General features: G+C 57.9%; 2 protein-coding genes across 20 annotated transcripts in view; both read left to right on the top strand.

Annotated features, from left to right (window-relative positions):
- TCF3 (transcription factor 3) overlaps positions 1 to 22017 on the top strand; it is an 82624-nt gene extending 60607 nt beyond the window's left edge. For 2 of the 19 annotated variants that reach the window (XM_039696696.1, XM_039696691.1), the window contains exons 9-20: positions 2220 to 2322; positions 2879 to 3018; positions 3143 to 3269; positions 4054 to 4112; positions 4900 to 4978; positions 6264 to 6337; positions 6955 to 7158; positions 8546 to 8669; positions 9332 to 9479; positions 13463 to 13689; positions 14559 to 14703; positions 15595 to 22017. In XM_039696696.1, the coding sequence (XP_039552630.1) occupies positions 2220 to 2322; positions 2879 to 3018; positions 3143 to 3269; positions 4054 to 4112; positions 4900 to 4978; positions 6264 to 6337; positions 6955 to 7158; positions 8546 to 8669; positions 9332 to 9479; positions 13463 to 13689; positions 14559 to 14701 (1428 nt within the window). In that variant the 3' untranslated portion in view covers positions 14702 to 14703; positions 15595 to 22017. The other 17 variants (XM_039696695.1, XM_039696689.1, XM_039696687.1 and 14 more) reach the window with 13 other exon arrangements.
- On the top strand, positions 16413 to 22017 carry LOC120496346. The gene has a single exon (XM_039696697.1). It carries the CDS (start codon positions 16445 to 16447, stop codon positions 17552 to 17554), a length of 1110 nt encoding a protein of 369 aa, XP_039552631.1. The 5' UTR covers positions 16413 to 16444; the 3' UTR covers positions 17555 to 22017.
- Positions 22018 to 22716: the final 699 nt, after the last annotated feature.

Raw genomic sequence — 22716 nt, 5'->3', positions numbered from 1 at the left:
TGCCGGGCGCCTGGCCCCGAGCCAGCCCCTGCCAGATGGCGCGGGGCTCTCAGACGTGCTGCACTCCATTCCCCGTCCCGCTCCCGCTATTTAATCAAATTATAGGAAAAGTCAATTTGCTGGATTCCCGTTCTGCAGCGCCTCCCCATCCCCCCCAGCCCACGCGCGGCTCCCTCTGCCCACAGCACCCGGCAGGACCAGGGCCTGGAATTCTCTTTTTTGAGCAGGGGACAAAGGGCAGCTGCCAGTGTCTGTCAGGATTTGCCCTTCCCCCCTCTCTCTTTTTTTGTCTTTATTTGACGAGTTCTCTGTAGAGTCACGGAGTCATTAAGGTGGGAAAAGCCCTCTAAGGGTCACAGAGTCCAACTGTTCCCCAGCACTGCCAAGGCCACTGCTGACCCATGTCCCCAAGTGCCACATTCACACATTGTTTGAACACTTCTAGGGATGGTGACTCTACTTCTGCCCTGGGCACTCTGTTCCAATGCTTCACAACACTTTCTGTGAAGAAATTTTCCCAATTTCCAAACCTAAACCTCCCCTGGTTCCAGACCCTTCTCCAGCTCCACTGACCTTGTTGGATTTCTGGAGGGCTTTGGGGTCATTTTTTAAACAAAAGGAAGCCTGGCACAGGATGTCCAGGGCCATGGTGGAGTCACCATCTTGGAATTGTTCAAAAAACATGTGGATGTGGCACTTGAGGGCATGGGTTAGTGGTGAACGTGGTGGTGCTGCTGCTTTCATGGTTGGACTTGATCTTAAAGGTCTCTTCCAGCCTTAAGGATTCTCTGATTGTGTCTTTTATTCACACCATCAATTTTGTCCCTTTTTGCTGGTAAGGACAGGGGCTGGAAGGGAGCAGCTGGCTGTGGGGAAAAAGAAACTCAGGCAAGTTTCCTTCCCAAAGAGAGCTGTGTGTGCCAGGCAGAGCCTGGCCCCTGCCCCACCTCTGCTTTCGGCTGGATTAAAAAAAAAAGATTATCGGTTTCAGAATGAATCAAAGGAGATGAAAATAACCTGTGACAAAAGTTCTCACATCATCTCAGTGCTATTTCAGTTACTTTGAATGCCATTTCGGTTTCTTTGCATGTCGAATTTCTGCTTTAAAAAAAGAAAAGTCTGTTTTTGTCCTGGCAGAAGCTGATTTTCGGTCAAGGCTTTCTAGGATGGGTTTGGTTAATTTAGAAGGGAAGGAAAAGCTTTTTCTTCTGCTTCATGTGCTGTTAAATCACAGAGCTGAGCAGTGCTGCAGAAATCTGACCCAAGAGCTGTGTGAGGGCTGTCTGAGATTTGTCCCTCCCCTGTGACAACAGCTATGAGGGGCTGCTCAGCCCCACGTGCCTCAGTTTCCCCTCAGCCTGGTTTCCCTGAGGGCTTTGGGTGGGGGCTGTGCTCAGGACCCTGGCACAGGGCAAGGTTGGCACAGGGGGGTCCCGAGGCCACATGGGTGCCCACTGCCATCACCCAGCCCGTCCCCCCAGTGTGGAGTCACTGCAGCACTGGTGGCTTTTGTGGTTACCCAAAAAAAGTTATAACCATGGAAAAACGGAACTGGAGCAGAGTCGAAACTTCTGCTGGAGCTGGGCAGGTTCTGGGGACCAAGAAGGGTGACAGGAACAATCAGAGAGGAGCCCTGTGCCCTGTCCTCTGTGTCCTGTCCCCTGCCCTGCTCCATGTAGGGCTGTGCCCTTTGAGGACTTTGGCTGGGCTGCTCCAGTTCTCCCTCCAAATCTGCTGTGGGATGAATTAAAACAAAGCTCCTGGGCTCATCAGATGATTTGGGTTGGAAGGGACCTTAAAGCCCATCCAGTGCCACCCTGCCATGGCAGGGACACCTCCCACTGTCCCAGGCTGCTCCCAGCCTTGCCCAGCCTGGCCTTGGGCACTGCCAGGGATCCAGGGGCAGCCACAGCTGCTCTGGGCACCCCAAGCCAGGGCCTGCCCACCCTGCCAGGGAACAATTCCTGCCCAATCTCCCATCCAGCCCTGCCCTGTGGCACTGGCAGCCATTCCCTGGCTCCTGTCCCTCCACACCCTTGAAAGGTCAGTTGAGTGAAGCACTTGCTGCTCTGTTGCCATACAGAGAGGAGAGGTGGTCAAACACTGCTGAAGTTTGGGGTTTAAAGTTTAAGCTGTGCAGGGTTGGGGGCAGCCGTGGTGAGGATGTGGGGCCATGGACTGACCAAGGCCTTCTCTTCAACCCCTTTCCTGCCCCACAGGTGTATCCATCCAACTCAGGTGATGACTACAGCAGGGACCCAGCTGGATATACTCCCTCGAAACCTCCCAGCACTGTGTATCCTGGAGCCTTTTACATGACAGGTGAGTTATTCCCAGCCCTGTGATCCCACAAGGCAGAGCAGGGGCAGCCTTCCCTGGTATGGACCATGGGAGGGATTGCACATCTGGAGAGAGCTCAGGGCAGGAGGGCATGAGACACAATGCAGCCCCAAAATCATCCAATATCCTGAGTGGGAAGGGACCCTCAGGGATCATTGATCCCAGCCCCTGTCCCTGCACAGCCACCCCAACAGCCCCACCCTGAGCAGCCCTGGCAGCGCTGTCCAAACGCTCCTGGAGCTCTGGCAGCCTTGGGGCCGGGACCATTCCCTGGGCAGCCTGGGCAGTGCCAGCACCCTCGGGGGCAAGAGCCTTGCCCTGAGCTCCATGCCAAGCCCTGCCACAGCTCCAGCCCTTCGTGGCCTCCTGGCCCTGTCCCAGAGAGTTTGTCCTGATTTGCTCAGTGGGTGATGCTCAGCACAGGCAGGACATGGTGGGGACAGTCCCAGCCCCTCAGCCAGGGCTGACCTGTTCCCCCCTGGGGCCTGGGGGCTGCCTCCTGCTGTCCCTGCCCCACTCAGCTCTGGGTTCGTTGCAGATGGACTCCACAACTCTCCAGACCTGTGGAGTTCCCCGGGTGCCATGAGCCAGTCGAGTTACGGTGCCATGCTGGGCAGCTCCTCGTCCCCGCTCCCGCAGCCCAGCAGCTTCAACAGTTTACACCAGCACGAACGCATGGTAACGTGTCCCCGTGGCTGTCCCCTCCCTGGCACCTTGTGCCCTGGCTGTGGGCCCAGGCCCCAGCTGCTGAACCCCACAGCTTTTGCGGGGCCCCTCTCACCGCGCTCCCCCTCCCTGCCAGAACTACCAGCTGCACTCCGGAGAGGTGAACGGCGGGCTCCCCTCCGTGTCCGGCTTCTCCTCGGCCTCCACGGCGTACGGAGTGTCCAGTCACACCCCCCCCATCAGCGGCACCGACACCATCATGGGTATGGCCAGGCCTTGTGCAGACCTGGTGCCTGAGGCATCCCACACACCCAGGCACCCTCGTGTGGCACCTGTGCCTGCAGTCTCTGCCCGGGGAAGAGGCACAGGGAGGTTCTGGGTTCTGCTCTGGGGGTTTACACCTCATAGGTTGAGTGTGGGAGGAGCCCAGCAGTTCTGGTATTATCTCCTGGAGGTGCTGTGGCTTAGATGAGTTGTGGGATGGATTTACAGCTGTGTGAAGCTGCTCCCCTAGATCCAGAACAGGAATGTTTGTGCTGGGTTTGGATACCACGTTAACCCCCAAGTGCTTTAATCTCTGACCCTGCTGAAGCTGTTACTGAAATGAACTCGTGCTCCCCAGGAAATGAGGATCCTGACACAGATTTGTAGAAAATACCTTGTTTTTCTATAGAGAAGGAAGTTTGGGATTCATGGAATGAAAGTATCATTAAGGTTGGAAGAGACCTCTAGGTTCATCCAGTGCATTGGTGGTTGTTGGGGTTTGAGGTGCCCCATGGCAGTGGCTGTGCTGCAGCAGAGATGTCTGATTGCTGTTGGTGGCACTACACTCCAGCCCAGGGCTTGCAGAGGTGTCCCTGCAGCCCCTTGATGGCTTCCAGGGGAAGGTGCCCCATGTCCGAGCTGGACAAACATTTAATTTTCAAGCAAAGCACTAAAAGCAGGAAATTTCCACCCCAGAGCAGGTGCCCCCAGAGAAGGCCCTGTAGGGTACTGTGTCCTGCTGGGCTCTGGGGCCCTGGCAGTGGCATCTGTGTCTCTTGGCAGGTAACAGAGGAACCACAGCCGGGAGCTCCGGAGACGCTCTCGGGAAGGCTCTGGCCTCGGTAAGAGTTTGGGATAGTCCTGACCCACCCCAGTCCTGCTGCTGCAGGGACCCTCTGCCCAGCAGGGAACATGCACACATTTGGTGAATGCACCCCAAATCCACAGCAGCCTCTGAGGGAGGGTTTTCCCCTCTCTGTGTGCTGTCATCTCAGTCCCAGCACCTTTTGGTGGATGGGGAAACTGAGGTTGTGGTGGCCCTGCAGCCCCATTTGCTGCTCTGTGCCATCCCAGCCTGGTGCTGCTCTCTCTTGCCTCTTGCCTGCTTTTCTCTCTCTTGCCTCAGGCCTTGGTGGGGAAGGGTTTTTGGGTGGCACCCTCTCCTCTGACCGCCTGGAATCAGCTGGTTTGGCAGGGATGGATGTTTGGGTAGCAGCAGACCACCCTACACAGACCTCATGGCAGGAGGTCCCAGTAGTCCTTGCCCTGTGTGTGCTGGTTCAAACTGGAGGGCACTGGTCTCACTGGGTCACCAGAGAGTTGCCCGTGTCCTGTTCAGTGATCTTTGCACAGTGGCAGAGGGGTGCTGACAGTGACCCTGCAACGATTCCTGAGAGCTCCTGCTTCCTCCTGAGAGGGCACCTGAAGAGCAGAGGCTGCACTCAGGGGTGGTGACAGTGGGGACATGGAGAGACCCCAGGGTTAATGGGGGAACTGGGGGGAGCTGGGCACGGTCTTTGTGCTGGCTGTGGGTTTGAGAAGGGAGGTCCCAGCAGGTGGTGGGTGCCACTGGGAGGGGACAGCTAGCTCAGGGTGGCACTGCTGACCATGCCCCTTCTGTCCCTGCAGATTTACTCCCCCGACCACTCTAGCAATAACTTCTCCTCCAACCCCTCCACCCCGGTCGGGTCCCCGCAGGGCCTCGCAGGTGAGTGACAGTGTGAGGGTCAGGGGGGTGGGGTTTGCTTTGGGGACCTCCCAGGCACTGAATTTCCCAGGTCAGCCCAAACTCTCAGCCCAGGGCTGGCAGCAGCCCCAGGACCTTCTCCTGCCCTTCCTGACCCTGTCCCTGCACAGAGGCTGTGGCTGGATTTGCCTCCCGTGGGAGAAGTGCAGTGGCACCTGGGAAGCAGCCAGGGGCTAAAACCCACGTTCAGCACCTGCTGGAAGCCCATTCCTGGTCCCCTTGGGCAGGACAGGTCTGGTTGTACCCAGCAGAGCTGGTGCCCAGGCTTCCTGTGCCCAGGGTGCAGCGTAACCTGGCCCTGAGGTCACAGTGAGTCACTGGGACCAGGGACATTGGGACACCTCTCGAGGCCTGAAGGGCTGAGCCAGGGCAGAGCTCAGAGTGCCACACAGTGCCACAGTGTCTGTGCAGTGCCACACAGCTCTGTGGTGGCCCATGAGGTGCTGCAGTGGTCCATGTGGTGCCTTGGTGATCCATGTAGTGCCATGCAGTGCCAAGTGCCACACAGCTCTGTGGTGGCCCATGAGGTGCTGCAGTGGTCCATGTGGTGCCATGGTGCCCATGCTGTGCCCTGTGGTGCCCCAGTGGCCTGTGCAGTGCCATGGTGTCCATGCAGTGCCATGGTGGCCCATGCAGTGCCATGGTGCCCATGCAGTGCCCTGTGGTGCCCCAGTGGCCTGTGCAGTGCCATCACGGCCCATGTGGGGTCTCAGTGGCCTGTGCAGTGCCATGGTGCCCATGCAGTGCCCTGTGGTGCCCCAGTGGCCTGTGCAATGCCGTGGTGGCCCATGCAGTGCCATGGTGCCCATGCAGTGCCCTGTGGTGCCCCAGTGGCCTGTGCAGTGCCATCACAGCCCATGTGGTGCCTCAGTGGCCTGTGCAATGCCATGGTGGCCCATGCAGTGCCCTGTGGTGCCCCAGTGGCCTGTGCAATGCCATGGTGCCCATGCCGTACCATGGTGCCCATGCAGTGCCCTGTGGTGCCCCAGTGGCCCATGCAGTGCCATGGTGCCCGTGCAGTGCCCTGTGGTGCCCCAGTGGCCCATGCAGTGCCATGGTGCCCGTGCAGTGCCCTGTGGTACCCCAGTGGCCTGTGCCGGGCCGGGTGGTGCCGGTGTGGCCCGAGCAGTGCCCGAGCAGTGCTGTGTGCCGCGGTGGCCGGTGAGCCGTCGCGGTGGCCCAGCTTCCAGCCCCATCTAGTGGCCGCCGTGGCCATGGCCGGTCCCAGCTCTGCGTTTGTCCCCAGGCTCGTCGCAGTGGCCGCGGGCGGGCGGAGCGGGTGCCTTATCTCCCAGTTACGAAGGGAGCCTCCACACTTTGGTGAGTGGCACCAAAAATTCCGGGTTCACCTTTTCTCTCTCTTGCCTCAGGCCTCGGTGGGGAAGGGGTTTTGGGTGGCACCCTCTCCCCTGAACGCCTGGAATCTGCTGGTTTGGCAGGGATGGATGTTTGGGTAGCAGCAGCTGAGCAGAGCCGAGTGCTGCATCCCTGACCTGCAGTCCCCCGGCAGCCTGGCACCCTCCCCCTGCCCAGCCAGCCCATCCCAGGGGTCGGGCCCAGCCCAAGAGATTCCTGGCAGGTTCCTCCGCGCTCTGAGCAGTTCCACTCGTGTGACCCGTCGTGCCTTCGGGGAATGGCACTGGCTTGGGGGGTTGTTTCATCCCTGCCCTGTGGCTCCTGAGTCCAGGATTGCCACCAGCCATTCTGTAGTGCAGAGCAGCAGGGGCCTGCTGGCTGTATGGGATTGCAGTCATGGAATTGGATTGGAATCGTGGAAAGGTTTGGGTTGGAAGGGATCTTAAAGCTCACACAGTTGCACCCCTGCCATGGGCAGAGACACCTTCTGCTAGAGCAGGGTGCTCCAAGCCCCCTCCAGCCTTGGACACTTTCAGGGGTGGGGCACTTAACACAAACCTCTCTCTGTCCTGCCCTTCCAGCAAAACAAAATGGAAGACAGGTTGGATGAAGCCATCCACGTGCTGAGGAACCACGCCGTGGGCCAGACCTCTGCCATGCCCAGCAACCACGGGGACATGCACGGGCTGCTGGGCTCAGCACCAGCACACAGTGCTGCCGTGGGCAGCCTGGGCCAGCCCTTCCCCGCCTCAGTCATGGCCCTGGGGAACAGGCACCCGAGTCTGGTGAGTGTGGGAGCAATGTGGCAGCTGGCAGGGACACGCTGGGGACACGTGTCACGTGTGGTGTGACATGGCATTCAGAGGGACGTGTCCTGTGGTGCAGGAATAGCTCAGTGTGGTCCAGGCTGGGTCAGGTGCTGGCAGCGTTGCATGGGTGACAGGCAGAGAAGTCACTTCCATGTTCCTGCAAGGGAGAGCTGAGTCACAGAATCCCAGAGTGGTGTGGGGTGGAGGGACCTCAAAGCTCATCTTGTTCCACCTCCTGCCATGGCAGGGACACCTTCCACTGTCCCAGGATGCTCCAAGCCCTGTCCAGCCTGGTCTTAGACACTTCCAGGGATTTTGGGGCAGCCACAGCTGCTCTGGGGACACTGAGTCCAGCCTTGGCACAAGCTCTGTGTGCCCATCCCTTGTGCCCCTTCTCAGGGCAGGTAGAGGTGGTGAGAGATCTGCTCTTCTTTCCCTGCAACATGATTAAAAATCCCTCAAAACAACTTCAAGGCATCCCTAGGATATGCAGGGAGGAGAAGAGGGATCCAGTGGGTACAGGAGTGCCAGCTGTCACCAGGAACTCTGAATGGGCAGGCACCACGTCCCTCTGTGGTGTGTGAGGGCTCATTGCAGCTCCAGGGATGTGATGGATCCATGGCACCCTGGGCACGTGGATGCTGGCGTCCCATGCAGGGTCACCTGGGTCCCCCTTGTCTAGAGGCTGGTGACCACAGCAGCACATTTTTGGCAGAGCTGCTTGCCTGCTGCAGCAAACAGTGACACCCCTCCAGTCCCCAGAGAAGCAGTTGTGATCCCCTTCTAGGCTCCCTGGGTTCTGCTCTGAGCAGGGAATGAGACGTGTCCTCTGCAGGCTGCTGCCAGCTGGGGAGCCAGCAGGGCTGGTCTGTCCTGTCAGTCCCCAGCCTGTGTGGCACTGCCTGGGGGCTGTGGGCTCAGAAGGGCCCCTCACCCTTTGCCTGCAGCCCCTTTGCAGCCAAGTTCATGTTGTTGGGATGTCCCGTGCTCCGGTGGCACTAGGGAGGTGCAGGCACAGTGGTGCTCAGTGGACACAGGACACGTGTCCTCTCTGCTGTGCTGGCCTTGCACTGGCCACAGAGGGGCTTTTCCTCGGGGCAGGGACAGCAGTGACAGGGGCTCTGGGCTGGCTGCAGCTCCTGCTCAGGGCAGGGAGCTGCAGTGTCCCCAGCACAGTCCCAGAGAGCTGCTGCTGCAGGCTGGCTCTGCCCTCCTGCACTCCAGAGCTGCAGGGGTGGGAGGGTGAGGGCAGCACCAGCAGTGCCTCAGCCTGGAGCTGGGGGTGGCCTGGGGTGACTGCTCAGCTGAATGTCCCCACTGCCTGCTCCCCTCCCTGAGGCTCATGCTGCTCCTTGTGCTGCAGGTGGGAGGAGGCCACCCCGAGGATGGGCTGTCCAGCAACCCCAGCTTGCTCCACAACCATGTGACACTTCCATCACAGCCCAGCTCGCTCCCGGACCTCAGCAGGCAGCAGGACACGTACAGTGGTAAGGCAGCTCTGCACGGGTGCAGGCGGGGCTCACCTGTTCCCAGGGCTCACCTGTGCTAAGGGCCACTGCTGAGGGTGTGGGGAGCCACCTGTGGGGCTTGGGTCCAGGCCTGTGCAGCCTGGGAGGAGGTGGATGATGCCTCTGCAAGGCTGGTGCTTCCTTGCAGCATTCACAGGGCAGTTTCTACTTGTCCTTTTCCAGAGGTTTTACAGAGTCCCAGAATGGTCTGGCTTGGAAAGGACCTTAAAGCTCATCCCGTTTCACACCCTCCCTTGGACAGGGACACCTCCCACTGTCCCAGGCTGCTCTGGGCACCCCAAGCCAGGGCCTGCCCACCCTCCCAGGGAACAATTCCTGCCCAATATCCCATCTAACCCTACATGTCTGTATTTTCCTGTTCCCCCTGCCAGGTGTGGGTGCACAGTTCCCAGTGCTCTGCTGTGTAGGTTGGATTCCCAAATTGGAGGGTCTGGGAAGTAAGAGGGAGAACAGGGAGCACCAGCAGGGCAGAGGCAGCACCCTCACACCTTCCCTGAATGTGGGGCAGCAATGCAGGATGAGTTTGGGATGCCACTGCAGGAGCAGAGCCTGGGGACCCCCCCAGCCTCCTGTGTGGTCAGGTCCCTCAAGCTCTGCGTGTGGCTGTGCTCTCTCTGCAGGCTTGTCCGGGGGGCTGGGCCGGAGCAGCGTCTCCTCAGGAACGAGCGAGATAAAGAGGGAAGAGAAGGAGGATGAGGAGAACACGTCAGTGGCAGATAACTCAGAAGAGGAGAAGAAGGAGCTAAAACCCTCCCGGAACAGAACAAGGTGCTCTTTGAACAGGTCTCTCCCTTCACTTTCTCTGCTGCCAGGCCAGGGGTGTTTGGGCTGGGGTCCAGCTGCCAGGACCCGCCAGGCACTGGGCTTGGCCCGGTTTGGCCTGGGGTCATCCTGTGGCACAGACCCCCCAGCCCCTGCCCACCCTGGAGCCTGGTGTGGTCTCACACAGCCTGGGCTCCTGCTACTGCCCCAGGGGGAGGGGTCCCTGCCACCCTCCTGCTGGCTCCTGTCCCTATGGCCTCAGGGCACCCTCATGCTCCTAAAGCAGAGGGATGCACCTCACCCCTCACCTGCCTCTGTGGGCACCTGGGGCTGTGCAGGGAAAGAGCAAGTGCTCAGCCCCAGTCAGACATGGTTTGACCCCTTCCCTGCCTTGGGGCATCTCTGCTCTCTGCTTTGGGCTCCTGTATCCTCTGTCACATCCAGCCAGAGGAGTGGCAGTGGCTCAGGTGGAGTCCTTCAGCGTGTTGGCTGCTCCGCGGCCTTGCCACCAGCTCGGAGACCTCAGCAGGGTGATGGTGGCCAGAGAGGCAGCACCAGCCCCACTCCTGCCCTGGAGGCAGAGGGCTGCATCTTCCCAGATTCCAGCTGGGGATTCCAGTGTTGGCCTTGTCTGGGCCACCCTGCACACTCCTGGCAACAAGCTCAGGCCTTAATCACATTGTGGTTTCTTTCTTTGCTGTTTAAAAACAAAAGAAAACAAAAAAGAGGCAGAAGAAGAGCCTTAACTGCTTGTCTGCGAAGCCCCTGCGTGTCCCTGCGCGTGGCACAGGCCAGCAGGTCCTGGCAGGGCACGTGGGGGGCTCGGCGTCTTGGCGCGTCACCGTGTGTTTCTTGTCTGTGAGTTGACCAGTGCTGAGAGTGCACACGAGGAATGTCCCTGTCTCGTTCTTATTTTAAACCATTAGTCAAGATGAGGATGAGGAGGACGATCTTCTTCCCCCAGAGCAAAAAGCCGAGAGAGAAAGAGAAAGGAGGGTCGCCAATAATGCCCGTGAGCGCCTGCGGGTTCGTGACATCAACGAGGCCTTTAAGGAGCTCGGACGCATGTGCCAGCTGCACCTAAACAGCGAAAAACCGCAGACCAAACTGCTAATCCTACACCAGGCCGTATCAGTCATACTGAACCTGGAGCAACAAGTTAGAGGTCAGTGAGGGTCCCGGAGTGGTGATATTTTACGTACCTGATCGGCACGGGGCTGTCTGTCTGTCTGTCTCCTGTGACGTGCTGTGGTGCCTCGCACTGTCTCTCTCCCCTGTGGCCTTGGGGACCAACCCAAGGCTGTCGATGTCCTTTTAATTTTTTTTTTTTGCCTTTTTTTGCATCCATCCCTGCTGTTCTCTCCTTTGCCCCCCGCTGCCACCGCGTGTGCTGCATGCTGTCCCCGTGGGGACGCCTGTGCCATCCTGCTTCCCCGCAGCCGGGAGTGCTCAGTGCTTGGCCAGCAAAGTGACAGAAACCCCACTAGAGAATCCCCCAGAGGGGTCCAGCCCTGCCGGCTTCAAGGGCTGCTCTGAGCACCGAGCCCGTTCCTTTCCCCTGGGTGTGCCTGACGTGGCTCTGGGCTCCTGTTCCTGCAGTGTGGCACCTGGCAAAGCCCTGGGCTCGGGGCAGCTGTGCGAGGGCAGCGGGATGCCCCGGGCTGAGCAGCCCTGGCTGCCTGCCCCGGTGTCCAGCACAGGCTGGGAGCACTGTGCATTCCGAGCCTGGAGCCTCTGCCCTCACCGGGACACCCCGAGGGCAGCTGGGGACACCCTGAGGGCACGCTGGGGACACCCTGAGGGCAGCTGGTGACACGCTGAGGACAGCTCGGGACACCCTGCTCGGGACACCCTGCTCGCTCCCCTCCACACGTGCAGCATGGTGTGTGTGCACCCACCGCAGGAGGGAGCCAGGGTGGCTGTCCCGGCAGTCCCATCCGCCCCGGGACGTGGCTGCTTTGTCCCCATCCCGCAGTGCATGCTCCTGCCCGGGCAGGTTAACCCCTTTCTCTCTGCAGAGCTGTGTAACACGCGTCGGGGGCTGTGCCTGCCTGTGCTCCTCTCTGCTGGCCTTGCTGTGCCTTGATGTTGGAGTCCTTTGTGCCTCTCTTCAGTTTGTAATTTTTTGCCTTTCATAACATGTATATTTTTTCCTGTCTTCTATTTTAATTTCCCCTTCCTTTTGATTTTTTTTTTTTATTTCAAGTTTTTACTTTTTGGTTCTGTTCTTTCCAATCTCCTACAGACATGCCCCAGCCGTGACCTCTCGGTGGTCCCACTCTACCTTGTACTTGCTGCTCACGGATCCCAGGCAGGACCAAGGGTGGGGCAGGGCTTAGGCAGAGTTGGCACCGTGTTCACTTTGGTCTCCCACGCTTGTCCCTTTTTAAACCCTTCCTGGAGGCAGCCAGAGAGGTGGCTGAGCCCCGCAGGCTCCCTCAGCAGATGGTGCAGACAGGCAGTGTCCCCTCCTTGGGTTTGTGCTGCTTTCCAGGAGACAAAACCACCCTCACCCCCTCTGGTAGCACTGCCATCAGGTCCTTGTGTGCCATGGGGGCTGCCAGCATCCTCCCAGTGCCACAGCAGCTGCAGGAAGGGAAGGGAGGAGACTGAGGAGTTTTGGGCTGGTTGGTGACCCCCAGGGGCACAGGGCAGCCGAAGCATCCCATCCTCACACAGTGCAAGCTGCCAGTGGTACGTGCTGGTGGTGGGGACACGGCTCTGTCCTGCCCAGGTGTGACATCCAAGCCTTGTCCCTGCTGGGGGAGCCACCAGCCAGGACTGGCCACCAGCAAGGACCTGCAGCCACCAGCCTGTGCTGGAGGAAGGATCTGGGGTCCTGTGTGGGGACACAGGTGCCAGGATGGCCCCGTCCCCCCACCTGTGCTGGGCGTGTGGAGAGGAGGTGGCAGTGCCAGCTGGGGCAGCGAGGAGGGGACACAGGCAGGGACAAGGCAGCGAGGAGAGGGTGCAGCAGGGCCAGTGGGCAGCCCTCTGTCCCACACAGGCACTGCTTGCCCGGGGAGCCCCTGCTCCCCCTTCACATGCCGTGCACTGTCCTGAGGCTCTGCAGGGGGCTCTGACTCTGCAGCCCCTCTTTGCTAGAGGCTTATCCCACATGGCTCCCCAGGAGCTCGAGGCCACAGGCTGTCCCAGTGTCAGCTCTCACCCAAGGACCCTCCTCAGACAGGTGTCTTCCTGCAAGTTTTGCTCTGGGGGAGAAGGTCGTCTGCATTTAAATTGGGGCTTTCAGGGGGATGGGCAAGGCCACGGTTCAAGATGCTGCCAGCACAACTTTGCTTCCCCCATCCCTGCCTGTGTCAGGCATCCCAGGGGTGCTGTCAGCAGTGGGGGCTCTCCCAGAGCTTCTGACTGTGCCTGGAAAAAAAATCACCCCTTCTGGCAGGCTTTTGGCTGTGTGGAAAGATCAGAATTCAGTGTCTGCATCCAAGTCTGATCCTCAGGGCAGCCCTGGCTCCTGAGAGGGTGCCAGGCCACGCTGCTCCTGCTGCTGCAGCACCACTGCTTCACACACCAGCACTGGAAGCTGCAGAATTTGGAATGGAATTGGGAAGGAAATCTTACAAAGAAGGATTTGCTTCTTGCCAAAATCTCACCATGGGGGACAAACCTGGCATTTTTGGCCGAGAGCCTCCCCCAGTCGTCGAGTTTTCAGTTGAGAACAAACAGGAAGGCAAAATTTTGCAGAGGGTGGAAGGTGTTGGTGGGTGATGCTGCATCAATGCCCACCCTTGCCCCCAGTGGCCCCTCCAGCCCCCTGGGCACCTGGCTCTGTGCTGGCAGCACCTTCCCCAGGCTTGCAGAGGTGACACAGCCTGGGCTGCTGTGGGAAGCACCCGGAGGAATTGGCTTTGCAAAGTGAGGCCGTTTGGGCCATTTCCAGTGGACACCCGGAGCACTTCCAGCACGGCAACATAGAGCCCCCCTCGGTGGCACCCCCGACTAACCCTGTGGTGCTGTGAACCCAGCAGTACAGACGAGGCCTTGTCACTGGAGGACAAAGATCTGAGGGACCGGGAGAGGAGAATGGCCAATAACGCCAGGGAGAGGGTGCGTGTGCGGGACATTAACGAGGCCTTTAAGGAGCTGGGACGCATGTGCCAGATGCACTTAAAAACGGACAAAGCACAGACCAAACTGATCATCCTGCAGCAGGCCGTGCAGGTCATTCTGGGCCTGGAGCAGCAAGTACGAGGTATGGTACCGCTGGCAGGTGCATTTCGGGGCCTGTCTCTCCCCCTGGCTCTGCATGCTCCTGCTTCTCTGTCCTGACTCTGCTTTCAGTCTGAGCTGTGTGTTTGCAGCGCCAGCAGCACCTCTGGCTGCTGAGCTCTCCCCAGCCCTGGCCCAGGGTGGATTTGAGGCTCCCCTCTCTTTCTGCTCATGCTTAATATAATTTGGAACCTGGATCCCATTAAGCAGCTTTGGAAAATTCAGTCCTCAAGTCTGAGTGCTGGCTGGGGCCCTTGGGGGTTCCCGTAACAAGCACATGGAGATGCCCTGGCACAGGGTGCCCAGAGCAGCTGTGGCTGCCCCTGGATCCCTGGAAGTGCCCAAGGCCAGGCTGGACAGGGCTTGGGGCACTCTGGGATAGTGGAAGGTGTCCCTGCCCATGGCAGGGGGTTGGAACAAGATGGGTTTTAATATTCCTTCCAACCCAAACCATTCCATGATCCCATGTTGAAGTGGGGGTGCAGCTGGGCCTGGGGTTCTGCTCGAGGAGGGGCCTGGCAGGTCCTGCAGGGACTGGGGGCTGCACGGAGCTCATCTGCTCACTCAGGCCTGCCTGGCAGGTCCCTGCTGTCCCTCTGGGACGCTGCTGCCAGGGTGATGCTGTTTCAAACCATTCCATGATCCCATGTTGAAGTGGGGGTGCAGCTGGGCCTGGGGTTCTGCTCGAGGAGGGGCCTGGCAGGTCCTGCAGGGACTGGGGGCTGCACGGAGCTCATCTGCTCACTCAGGCCTGCCTGGCATGGCCCCTGCTGTCCCTCTGGGACACTGCTGCCAGGGTGATGCTGTTGCCCAGACTGAGGTTGCTCCCCTCCCTTGCTGTTTTGGGCACAGAGCGCAATCTGAACCCAAAAGCGGCCTGCTTGAAACGTCGGGAAGAGGAGAAAGTGTCCGGAGTGGTAGGAGACCCCCAGATGACACTGTCAGCTTCCCATCCTGGTCTAGGAGACGGTCACAACCCTGTTGGACACATGTAAAGGTACTGTTCCCCACCTTTGATCCCACATCCAGGGTGGGTCCAGCCCTGTGCCCATGCCCTGCTCTGCTCTGGCTGGTCAGCCCCGCTCCCTCAGCAGCAGCCTTGCTTCATTTCCCTGAAATCAGTGACTTGCATGTGTGCAAGGCCTGGCACAGGGTGCCCAGAGCAGCTGTGGCTGCCTCATCCCTGAAGTGTCCAAGGCCAAGTTGAAGGGGCTTGGAGTGACCTGAGATAGTGGGAGGTGTCCCTGCCCATGGCAGGGGTGGAATAAGATGAGCTTCAAGGTCTTTTCCAGCCCAACCCATTCCATGATTCTGTGTCATGTGGCCCCCCACCCAAAGGCTCTGGCCCACAGCAGAGTGCAGTCCCACAGCTGGGATGGGGGGTTTGGAGCTCTCTGAGTGGGCTCAGCTCTGCTCTGCACCTCCCAGTGCTGCCCTAGTTGGCTACTGGAAACCAGCAATTCCTTTTCCTTGTGGGTCTATGAGAGGAAATGGGCAGGTCCCAGAAATGCCAAGAGAGTCAGAGAACGTGAAAATGCCCTGGTGAGGCTGTGGCAGGCACAGGCTCCAGAGGGCTGGTTCCACTTTTAAGGGACCCTGGGAGCATCCGAGCAGTGCAGAGATGGTGGGGGGACTGAGCAGATCCAGGAGTGGTAGGTCAGGAGCTGATCCCATGGAGTGCCTGGAGAGGACACAGTCCCTTGGTGTCCCCTGCCCCAGTGGTGCCTGGAGATGGCCTGACCAAAACAAAGGCAAAGCTCAGCTGCAGCCCTGCAGGGACAAGCGGCAGCAGGAGCCCTGGGGCCCCCTGTGCAAGGAGCACAGTTTTATTCTCATTTGGGCTTCTACCACTTCAGACTTTTCTTTTATTGTATTATTTTATTTGTAGATCTTTTTGTTCCTCTGGATACGGAGATCTGTAGGAAGAAAACCCTCGGCGTGACCTGCAACCCTGTTGAACCATAAACTGTAGTACTGCTCATACTGACACACGCAGACGGATCCTGGCGTGACGTAAGGAGTGGAAAAAACACTTTGTCAAAAACAAAACGGAAACAAAAAATTGCCTTAAGTATAAAGTGCAGAACAGTCAATACATATCACTCAGTTAGGAGGGGGTGGCGTGTTCTCTTGGCTTGTTCACAAGCAGCCAGCAGCAAAATTGTGCCTAAGCTTGATATTTCTTTTTTAAAAAAAAAGAACATTAGTTATGAGATTTTTTTATGTAGAACAAATAGCAATGCCTTTTGGTTTTTTTAGCTTCTTTTGCATATGTTTTGTAAGCAACGAAAAAATTTTTTTTTGTATAAAAACATGTCTTGTACCCTCCGCTTTTCTGCTGCTGTTTCTATAGTTAACGTTGCATCTTTAGGATCAACCAGAATATTAAAATTGTATTAAGAGAGACTGGATATAAAGAGAGGAATTCTCAGATTCGGCTCGGAAAGCCACTAAAAGCGAATGTAGCCACAGTGAGGGAATGTTCTTCCTTGCCTGGCTTGTACCTTCCATGACAAAAAACAAACTCGTGCTGAATTCACCATCTCTTTTCTTCGGCCACTTCTGATTTGGGAAAAGGAAGTTAAACAGCAGAGCGAGTGGCAGCAGTGCTCCCGCTGCCCCGGGCAGTGACCGGTGCTCGGCGGGGTTGGCCTTGTCCCGGAGCGTCGGGAGAGAGCAGCCCCGGGAGCAGGAGAACCAGGGACTGAGGCGCTGCCAGGTGAGCAGAGCAGCAAGGGATGCACAGGGAAGAGCCTGTTCCACAGGGCAGAGCTGCCCGAGGCGCTTCCAGGAGCAGCACTGAACAAAGACCAAGTGAACAAAGCTGGAGCGTGGCAGGAGGCGGAGGCAGCGGAGCAGCAGCAGCGGGGCACGGGGCCAGGAGGCCGGGACACGGGGCCAGGAGGCCGGGACACGGGGCCAGGAGGCCGGGGCACGGGGCCAGGAGGCCGGGCAGCAGCAGCCTGAGGGTGCTGCAGGCAGGGAAGGAGCAGCGAGCTGGCCACTCCAGCCTGGGCAAAGCCGTGAGCAGCAGGATCCCTTCTCGAACCGGAGCCATCGGAAATGCAAAATGCTGCCTCGGGGAGAGGGGTGGCTTCACACCCCACTGTCACCTGCTGTCACATCTCCCAGGCGTCCTTGGAGGCAAACTGAGCTCAGCACTGCCACGGGATGTGAGTGGCCACCATCACCTGCACATGGGCTCCTTCCTTGGCACTGGGGAGGAGGGCAGCAGGAGCTCCTGTCCGTGTACTCCAAGCAGCCAGCTATCCCTTCACTCCAAGGGATTCCCAGTCACTCCAGACCACTCTGGTGTGCTCAGCAGGAGGAGGATCCCTGGCAGCCCCTCTGGGTGCCCTGGAGGTGTGGAGCAAAGAGGTGCTGGGCAGTTCTGGGCTGCAGCAGCCGGTTTGGAGATGGCCATGGCAAAACATCCACCAGGAATTTACTCTTGTTTCTTCCCTCTCCTTCCCCTTGTGAAACGTTTTGTGCCTGGTTCTTCCCAGCTCTGCAGAGCCCAGTCAGGCAGGATGGTGCATGAGACATGGGTACTGGTCTGGGGGATGTGGGGAACTCCCCTCTCCCCTGCAGGCTCCATCTCTCCCTGTGCTGCTCCAGCCTGGGCTCCTGGGGAAGCTGTGTTGCTGTGGCACAGGGAAAGGGAGGGACTGGCAAACAGGATTAGGTCCTGTGGCATTTGCCAGCAACCCCAGGCTCTTGGCATAACCTGGTGCTCCTCCACGTGCTTTGTGCTCTGGCAAGCTCTGCTGGAAGTGATCAGGGCAGTGCTTATCTCCCACCCTCACCTGGGCACTGTGGCCTCAGCCCCTGTGGCAGCTCCAAGCTGAGCCACTCCAAGTGCCAGGGCAGGATGGGACTGTCCCTGCTGCCCCTGGCCCTGCCCTGGGCTCCCCAGCATCCAACCATCACTCTGAAGCTTTTGGGTGCTCTCGCCATTCCTTCTGCGTGGTGAGACCTCAGCAGCCCCAGCTCTGTCCCTGGGAAGGGCAGGAAACTCCGTGGTTCCAGTAACCCAGGTGCTTCTTGCCTGTGTCAACAGACACATTTTAGCCTAATCAGCTCATCAGGTTACAACACTTCCCTCCCTGGGGCTCCTGTGGGTGCTGGAGCAGGGGGCAGGGAGATGGATGAGGTTTTTCTCCCCTTGTGACAGCCTTGACTCCATTCATGCTCTGGAGTGCAAACTGGAGGGCTCAGCAGCTGCTTTCTGTTTCATCCTGCTCCATTGGTGAGACTGCAAAGTACCCACTGCTCAGGGGTTTTGGCTGGCTCAGTGCCCCTGTCCCAGGACCAGGAGGGATGGAGCAGTGTCCCAGCCCTGGAAAGCTTGAAACCCTACAAAAAAAATTAAAAGTGGTTCACAAACCCTTTGATTTTGCCCCAAGAATTGCAGGTGGCAAGAATGGGCAACTGGACTTAAAGGACTAGTCAAGAAAAATCCGTAAATTCAACAAAAGTGGAAACCTGAGAAGATTTATGAGTTGTTCACAAATTTGCTGAACTTCTTTATCCCCTCCTAGTCCTGTAGGCCAAGGAGGAATCCTGATGAGCCAGAGCCTTTCTCACCATCCCAGAATCCCCAGGCATTGCAACAAAAATGGGGCTTTTCATCTGCATTTAGGTGGTTTAAGATGTTACTTCTGACAGCAAATCCAGCCAGCTTCCTTCCATGGCAAGACTTGGGTGAAGATCCTTGAGCATGAGCCCTCAGAGGCAGGGTTTGGAGAGATCATCTCAAAAGCACAATGTAGGGGGTGGCAGTGCTGTCCCTGGAGCTGCCTTGATGGCACAGGGTGACATTTTGTGTGCCAGCCCAGTGTGGCCTCAGTGGCATCTCTGCATTCCAGGTGCTCAGGGAACAACTGGGAAGAACAGCAAGGAAAAATTCCTTTGTCTTGCCAATGTGTTTGGCTCAGTGTGAACATGGTGCCTGTAATCTGCCAGGGAAAGTGGCTTTTCTAAAAAGAACCACTGCCAGGTGCTGTCCCCAAAATACCCCCAGCCCAGCCCTGAAATGTCACCCTGTAGCAATGAAACTCTTGTCTTGAGGTGTTGTGGTCAGTGAGGACCAGGTCTGCACCTCTCCAGCCCACAGCTCTGCTCCATTCCACTTGGGATCTTAGAGATCCCCAGACCTGCTCCTCTGCCTGTCTGTGTCCCCCACAGCAGTGGGGCTGCCAGGAGAGGTGTCACGGGGGGTGACATGCTGTATGGTGCCATTTATTCCATCTTCTCCTTCCTCTCTCAGCCTTTGCTTGCATGGCCGCTCCTGGGGACACGTGCCCTCTTCTTTGGGGGCCACTGAGCCCCCCCAAAGCTTCCTTCATCAGATGGGGCAGATGCCTTCCCTTCTGTGCAGCTTCTAGTCCCTCTTTCCCCAGGCTGCATCCCCGTGGAGTAGCAGAACTGGGGCACTGCCATGGGACATTTCCTGTGTCCCCAGCCCAGGGCCCTCCTGTTGCCCTGCTCAGCCAGCCCCCTGCCCCCCTGCACACAGGCTGTGCATGCCACAGGACTGGGGAGCATCTGCAATCCAGTCTGTGAACGGGAAAATTGCAGATTGTTGTTTTCTCCCTTTTCACCTGCTTTTTCCCCAGAGCAAAGCAGCTGCAGCCTCCCATGGCTTGGTGCTCAGGCAGTGGTGGCAATGTGGCTGCTCCTGCTCACAGCCCAGGGAGCAAATTCCAGCTGTGTGGCAGTCACCCCCTGTCACAGCCCCCAGCTCAGGGGCAGAATTCCAGCTGTGTGGCAGTCACCCCCTGTCACAGCCCCCAGCCCAGGGAGCAAATTCCAGCTGTGTGACAGTCCCCCCTGTCACAGCCCCCAGCCCAGGGGCAGAATTCCAGCTGTGTGGCAGTCACCCCTGCCCGTGACCCCCACTCACAGCCCCAGCCAGCAGCTCTCGGGGCTCTCTGCTGCCCTGCTTTCACAGCTGCCCCCCAGAGCTGTGCTGGCAGGAAGGATGGACTCAACCTGTGGTTTCCTCAGGAGGCTGTAATTCCAGAGTCAGGGCAGAAACTGCTCTCCAAGGTCCCTTGTGCCCCACCAGTGTCCCCACTGAAGCCAGCAGAGCCTTGGGCCCTTGCTGGGTGGTTCCAGTTGTGGGGGATGGAGAAACAGGAGGTTCTGGCACCCCCCAATCCCTTGCACCCCTTGAGCTTTGCTGCCAACTTTGTGGCGAGTGGAACCCGAGTTCCTCTTGCAGGCCCTGCTGTGCTGTACTGGGGAGCCTGGGCCAGCTGCAGTTCCATCCCTGGGCTGTGGGAGGTGAAGCAAAGCTGGGGATGGAGCTGGGCCAGAACAAGCCTTGAGCCCCCAGCTGCAGTGCTGGCAAACCCAGAGCAAGCCCTGGCCACTGGACTCCCCCTTCCTGCCCAACACCAGCAATAGCAAGGCCTGTTTTCTGTACCCCGAGCTTGCACAAGGTCTTTGCCCTGTTAAAAATCCTATGCAAATCTTATCCCTCTCCCCTCTTCCAGGGCTCTGCAGATCCCAGCCCAGCCAGTTCTCTCTGCTCTTGTCTGTAATTCCTACTCCCTGCTGCCCTCAGGGTCCAGCTTCATTCCTGGCAGCTCCAAAAGCATTTTGAGACCTGTGCTCTGGAGCTGGGAGGGGGCAGGTGAGACTGTAGGAGCACCCAGCTCATACTGAGCGCTGAACTGCAGGGGCAGGGCCTGGTCCTGGGGCTCCTGCACGCACCCTTCATCCTCCTGTGCCTTCTGCTCCATGCTGGTGGGGCTCTGCCAGCATCCCTCATCCCCCTGAAAGGAGAAGCTCTGTTCCACCTTGCTGCTGCCCAGACTGCCCTCTTCTAACTCCTGAGCCTCAGGCTTGGCTGGGGCTGCTCTTCCTTCAGCCACCGCAAGCCTGAAGGGGTGTTTCCCTTCCTCCCATGCTCCCCAGTCTCTCCAGCCAGCATCTCTGAGCTGTTTCCCTTTGCAGAGGGGCAGCCCATGCCAGCAGCTGCCCATCAGCTGGGACACAGGCAGGAGGATTTGGGGGGTGGGTGCTGCCAGTGTCCCCCAGCACAGCTGCCTCTCCCTGCTCTTGGGGACCTGGTGCTCTGTACTTTGATTTCCAGGACAATTCAGCCCTTTTGGGGAGCCAGCAGAGCTGTGCCTGCAGGACTCCCACGGGAAGGGGGCTCTGCTTAGGAGGGTGGTGCAGGCTCCTCGTGACCTTTTGCCAAACCTTGTGTGTCCATCTGCAGCCCAGCTCTGGGCCAAGGGTACTCCTGTCGTGGGTCTCCACACTGGTATCTCTGTTCCCCTGGGTTTGTACCCCTCCTGCTCCTCAGGGCTCCCCGTTCCCACCCTGGCCCAGCCAAGCAAGGCTCCAACTAACACTCACCCCAGGACATCTCAGCCCAGCGTGGCTGCAGCACCAGCCCAGGAGAGCAGAGGCGTTCCTGCTTCCAAAGGGGATGTCCTGGTACCAAGGCCTTTGGCCAAAGAGCATCCCCGTGCCCTGCATCCCTGGGCTGTGCCATGCACCCCTGGGCTGTGCCCGGGAGCCGTGGGGCTCCTGGAGGCAGCAAGCTGGGGACACCACGGGTCCCCCTTGCCAGGGCCACGTCTTCCCAAATGAGCAGAACCCAGCAGCTTTTGGGCAAACCTTGTGCCATGGAGCACCTGGGAGGGAAGGAGCCGCTGCTCCTGTGCCTGGGGGGGCAGGGCAGGGGGGCCCCCGCGCTGGGAGTGACCTGTTGGGTGCCCAGGGCTCCAGCTCTCTGGAAACAAAGCATTCCTGGGATGTTCTTTATATTTTTGTAGGAATGGGGGGTGGGAGAGCAGATGGGAGATGCCTGCGGAAGTTGTTTATTTTTAACCCTGTAGAAAGTTATGGGTTGTCTTTGGTTTTTGGCCTTTAAAATGAAAAATGGTCCTTGCTTTTGATGTTTATGCTGCCTACCTGTAAATCCAGATGTACTTAAGTGGCTGAAATCCTTGTTCTTAAATCAGATACACATTATAGTTTTGAATTATATATATAGTAAATATATATATATATATGCCTAACCCAGCAAAAAATAAAAAAAAAAATAAAGTATTTGGGGGTGGGAAATGCATTGCTCTTTGAAATGAATCACAATTGGGGGATGAAATTGTGTTTCTGAGTGCCTCAAGATATGAATTGTTTTCATTTTTTTAAATAATTTTATACAAGTGTCAAAACAGCTGGCTGGATTATTTGGAATTTTTAAATAATCCTAACTTTTTTAAAGTAGATTTTGAGAACTGTCCTGTATATAACAGTAATGTAGCAATAAATGTGACATTTTATAACAATATTACTTTTTTTATCCCCATGTGTGTCCTTCAGATGTTGTACCCCTAGGAATGAAAAGTTGGAATAAAGGCTTTGCCTTGTACTAAAAAACAAAAGAAAGCACGAGACAGGTTTTCAGACACTTGCTCTGGGTGTGGATCCTGCCCCCTGCATGCTGTTGTTTGCCTCTGCCCCTGGGGAGCACCCACAAAAAATCCACTCAAATCCAGTTAAATGCCCCCAGCCCATCCAGGAGCCCAGCACAGACTGGTGATGGGAGAAGTTCATCAAATCAGAGTCGTTAAGGTTGAAAAAGACCTTTCAGATCACTGGGTCCAGCAGTCAGTTCAGCACTAACCCATGCCCCAAGTGCCACATGCATTGTTTGAACGCTTGCAGGGATGGTGACTCCACCCTTCTGCCCAGGGCAGCCTATGCCAGTACCTGGCAGCCCTCATTGGGAAGAAATTATTCCTAATATCCAACCTAAACCTTCCCTGGCACAACCTGGGGCCGTTTCCTCTCCTCCTGTCCCTCGCTCCCTGGGAAGAGCCCGACCCCCGCCTGGCTCCATTCTCCTGCCCCCCAGGCTCCAAGGTCCCCCAGGACTGTCACAGAATTACAGACTCATTCGGGCTGGAAAGGACCATAAGGCCCATCTCATTGCACTGCCTGCCACGCGTGGGGACACCTTCCACTGAGCCACATGCTCCATCCAGAG

The sequence above is a fragment of the Passer montanus genome, unplaced genomic scaffold (assembly GCF_014805655.1).
Source record: "Passer montanus isolate IOZ18808 unplaced genomic scaffold, ASM1480565v1 scaffold114, whole genome shotgun sequence".
In the NCBI taxonomy this organism is placed as follows: domain Eukaryota; kingdom Metazoa; phylum Chordata; class Aves; order Passeriformes; family Passeridae; genus Passer; species Passer montanus.
The sequence above is the reverse complement of the archived record's forward strand: the minus strand, read 5'-3'. Positions and strand labels throughout refer to the sequence as shown.

What these genes read in the sequence shown, in the direction of transcription:
- LOC120496346 (XM_039696697.1), top strand. Translation starts at nt 16,445, where the DNA reads ATGCACAGGGAAGAGCCTGTTCCACAGGGCAGAGCTGCCCGAGGCGCT.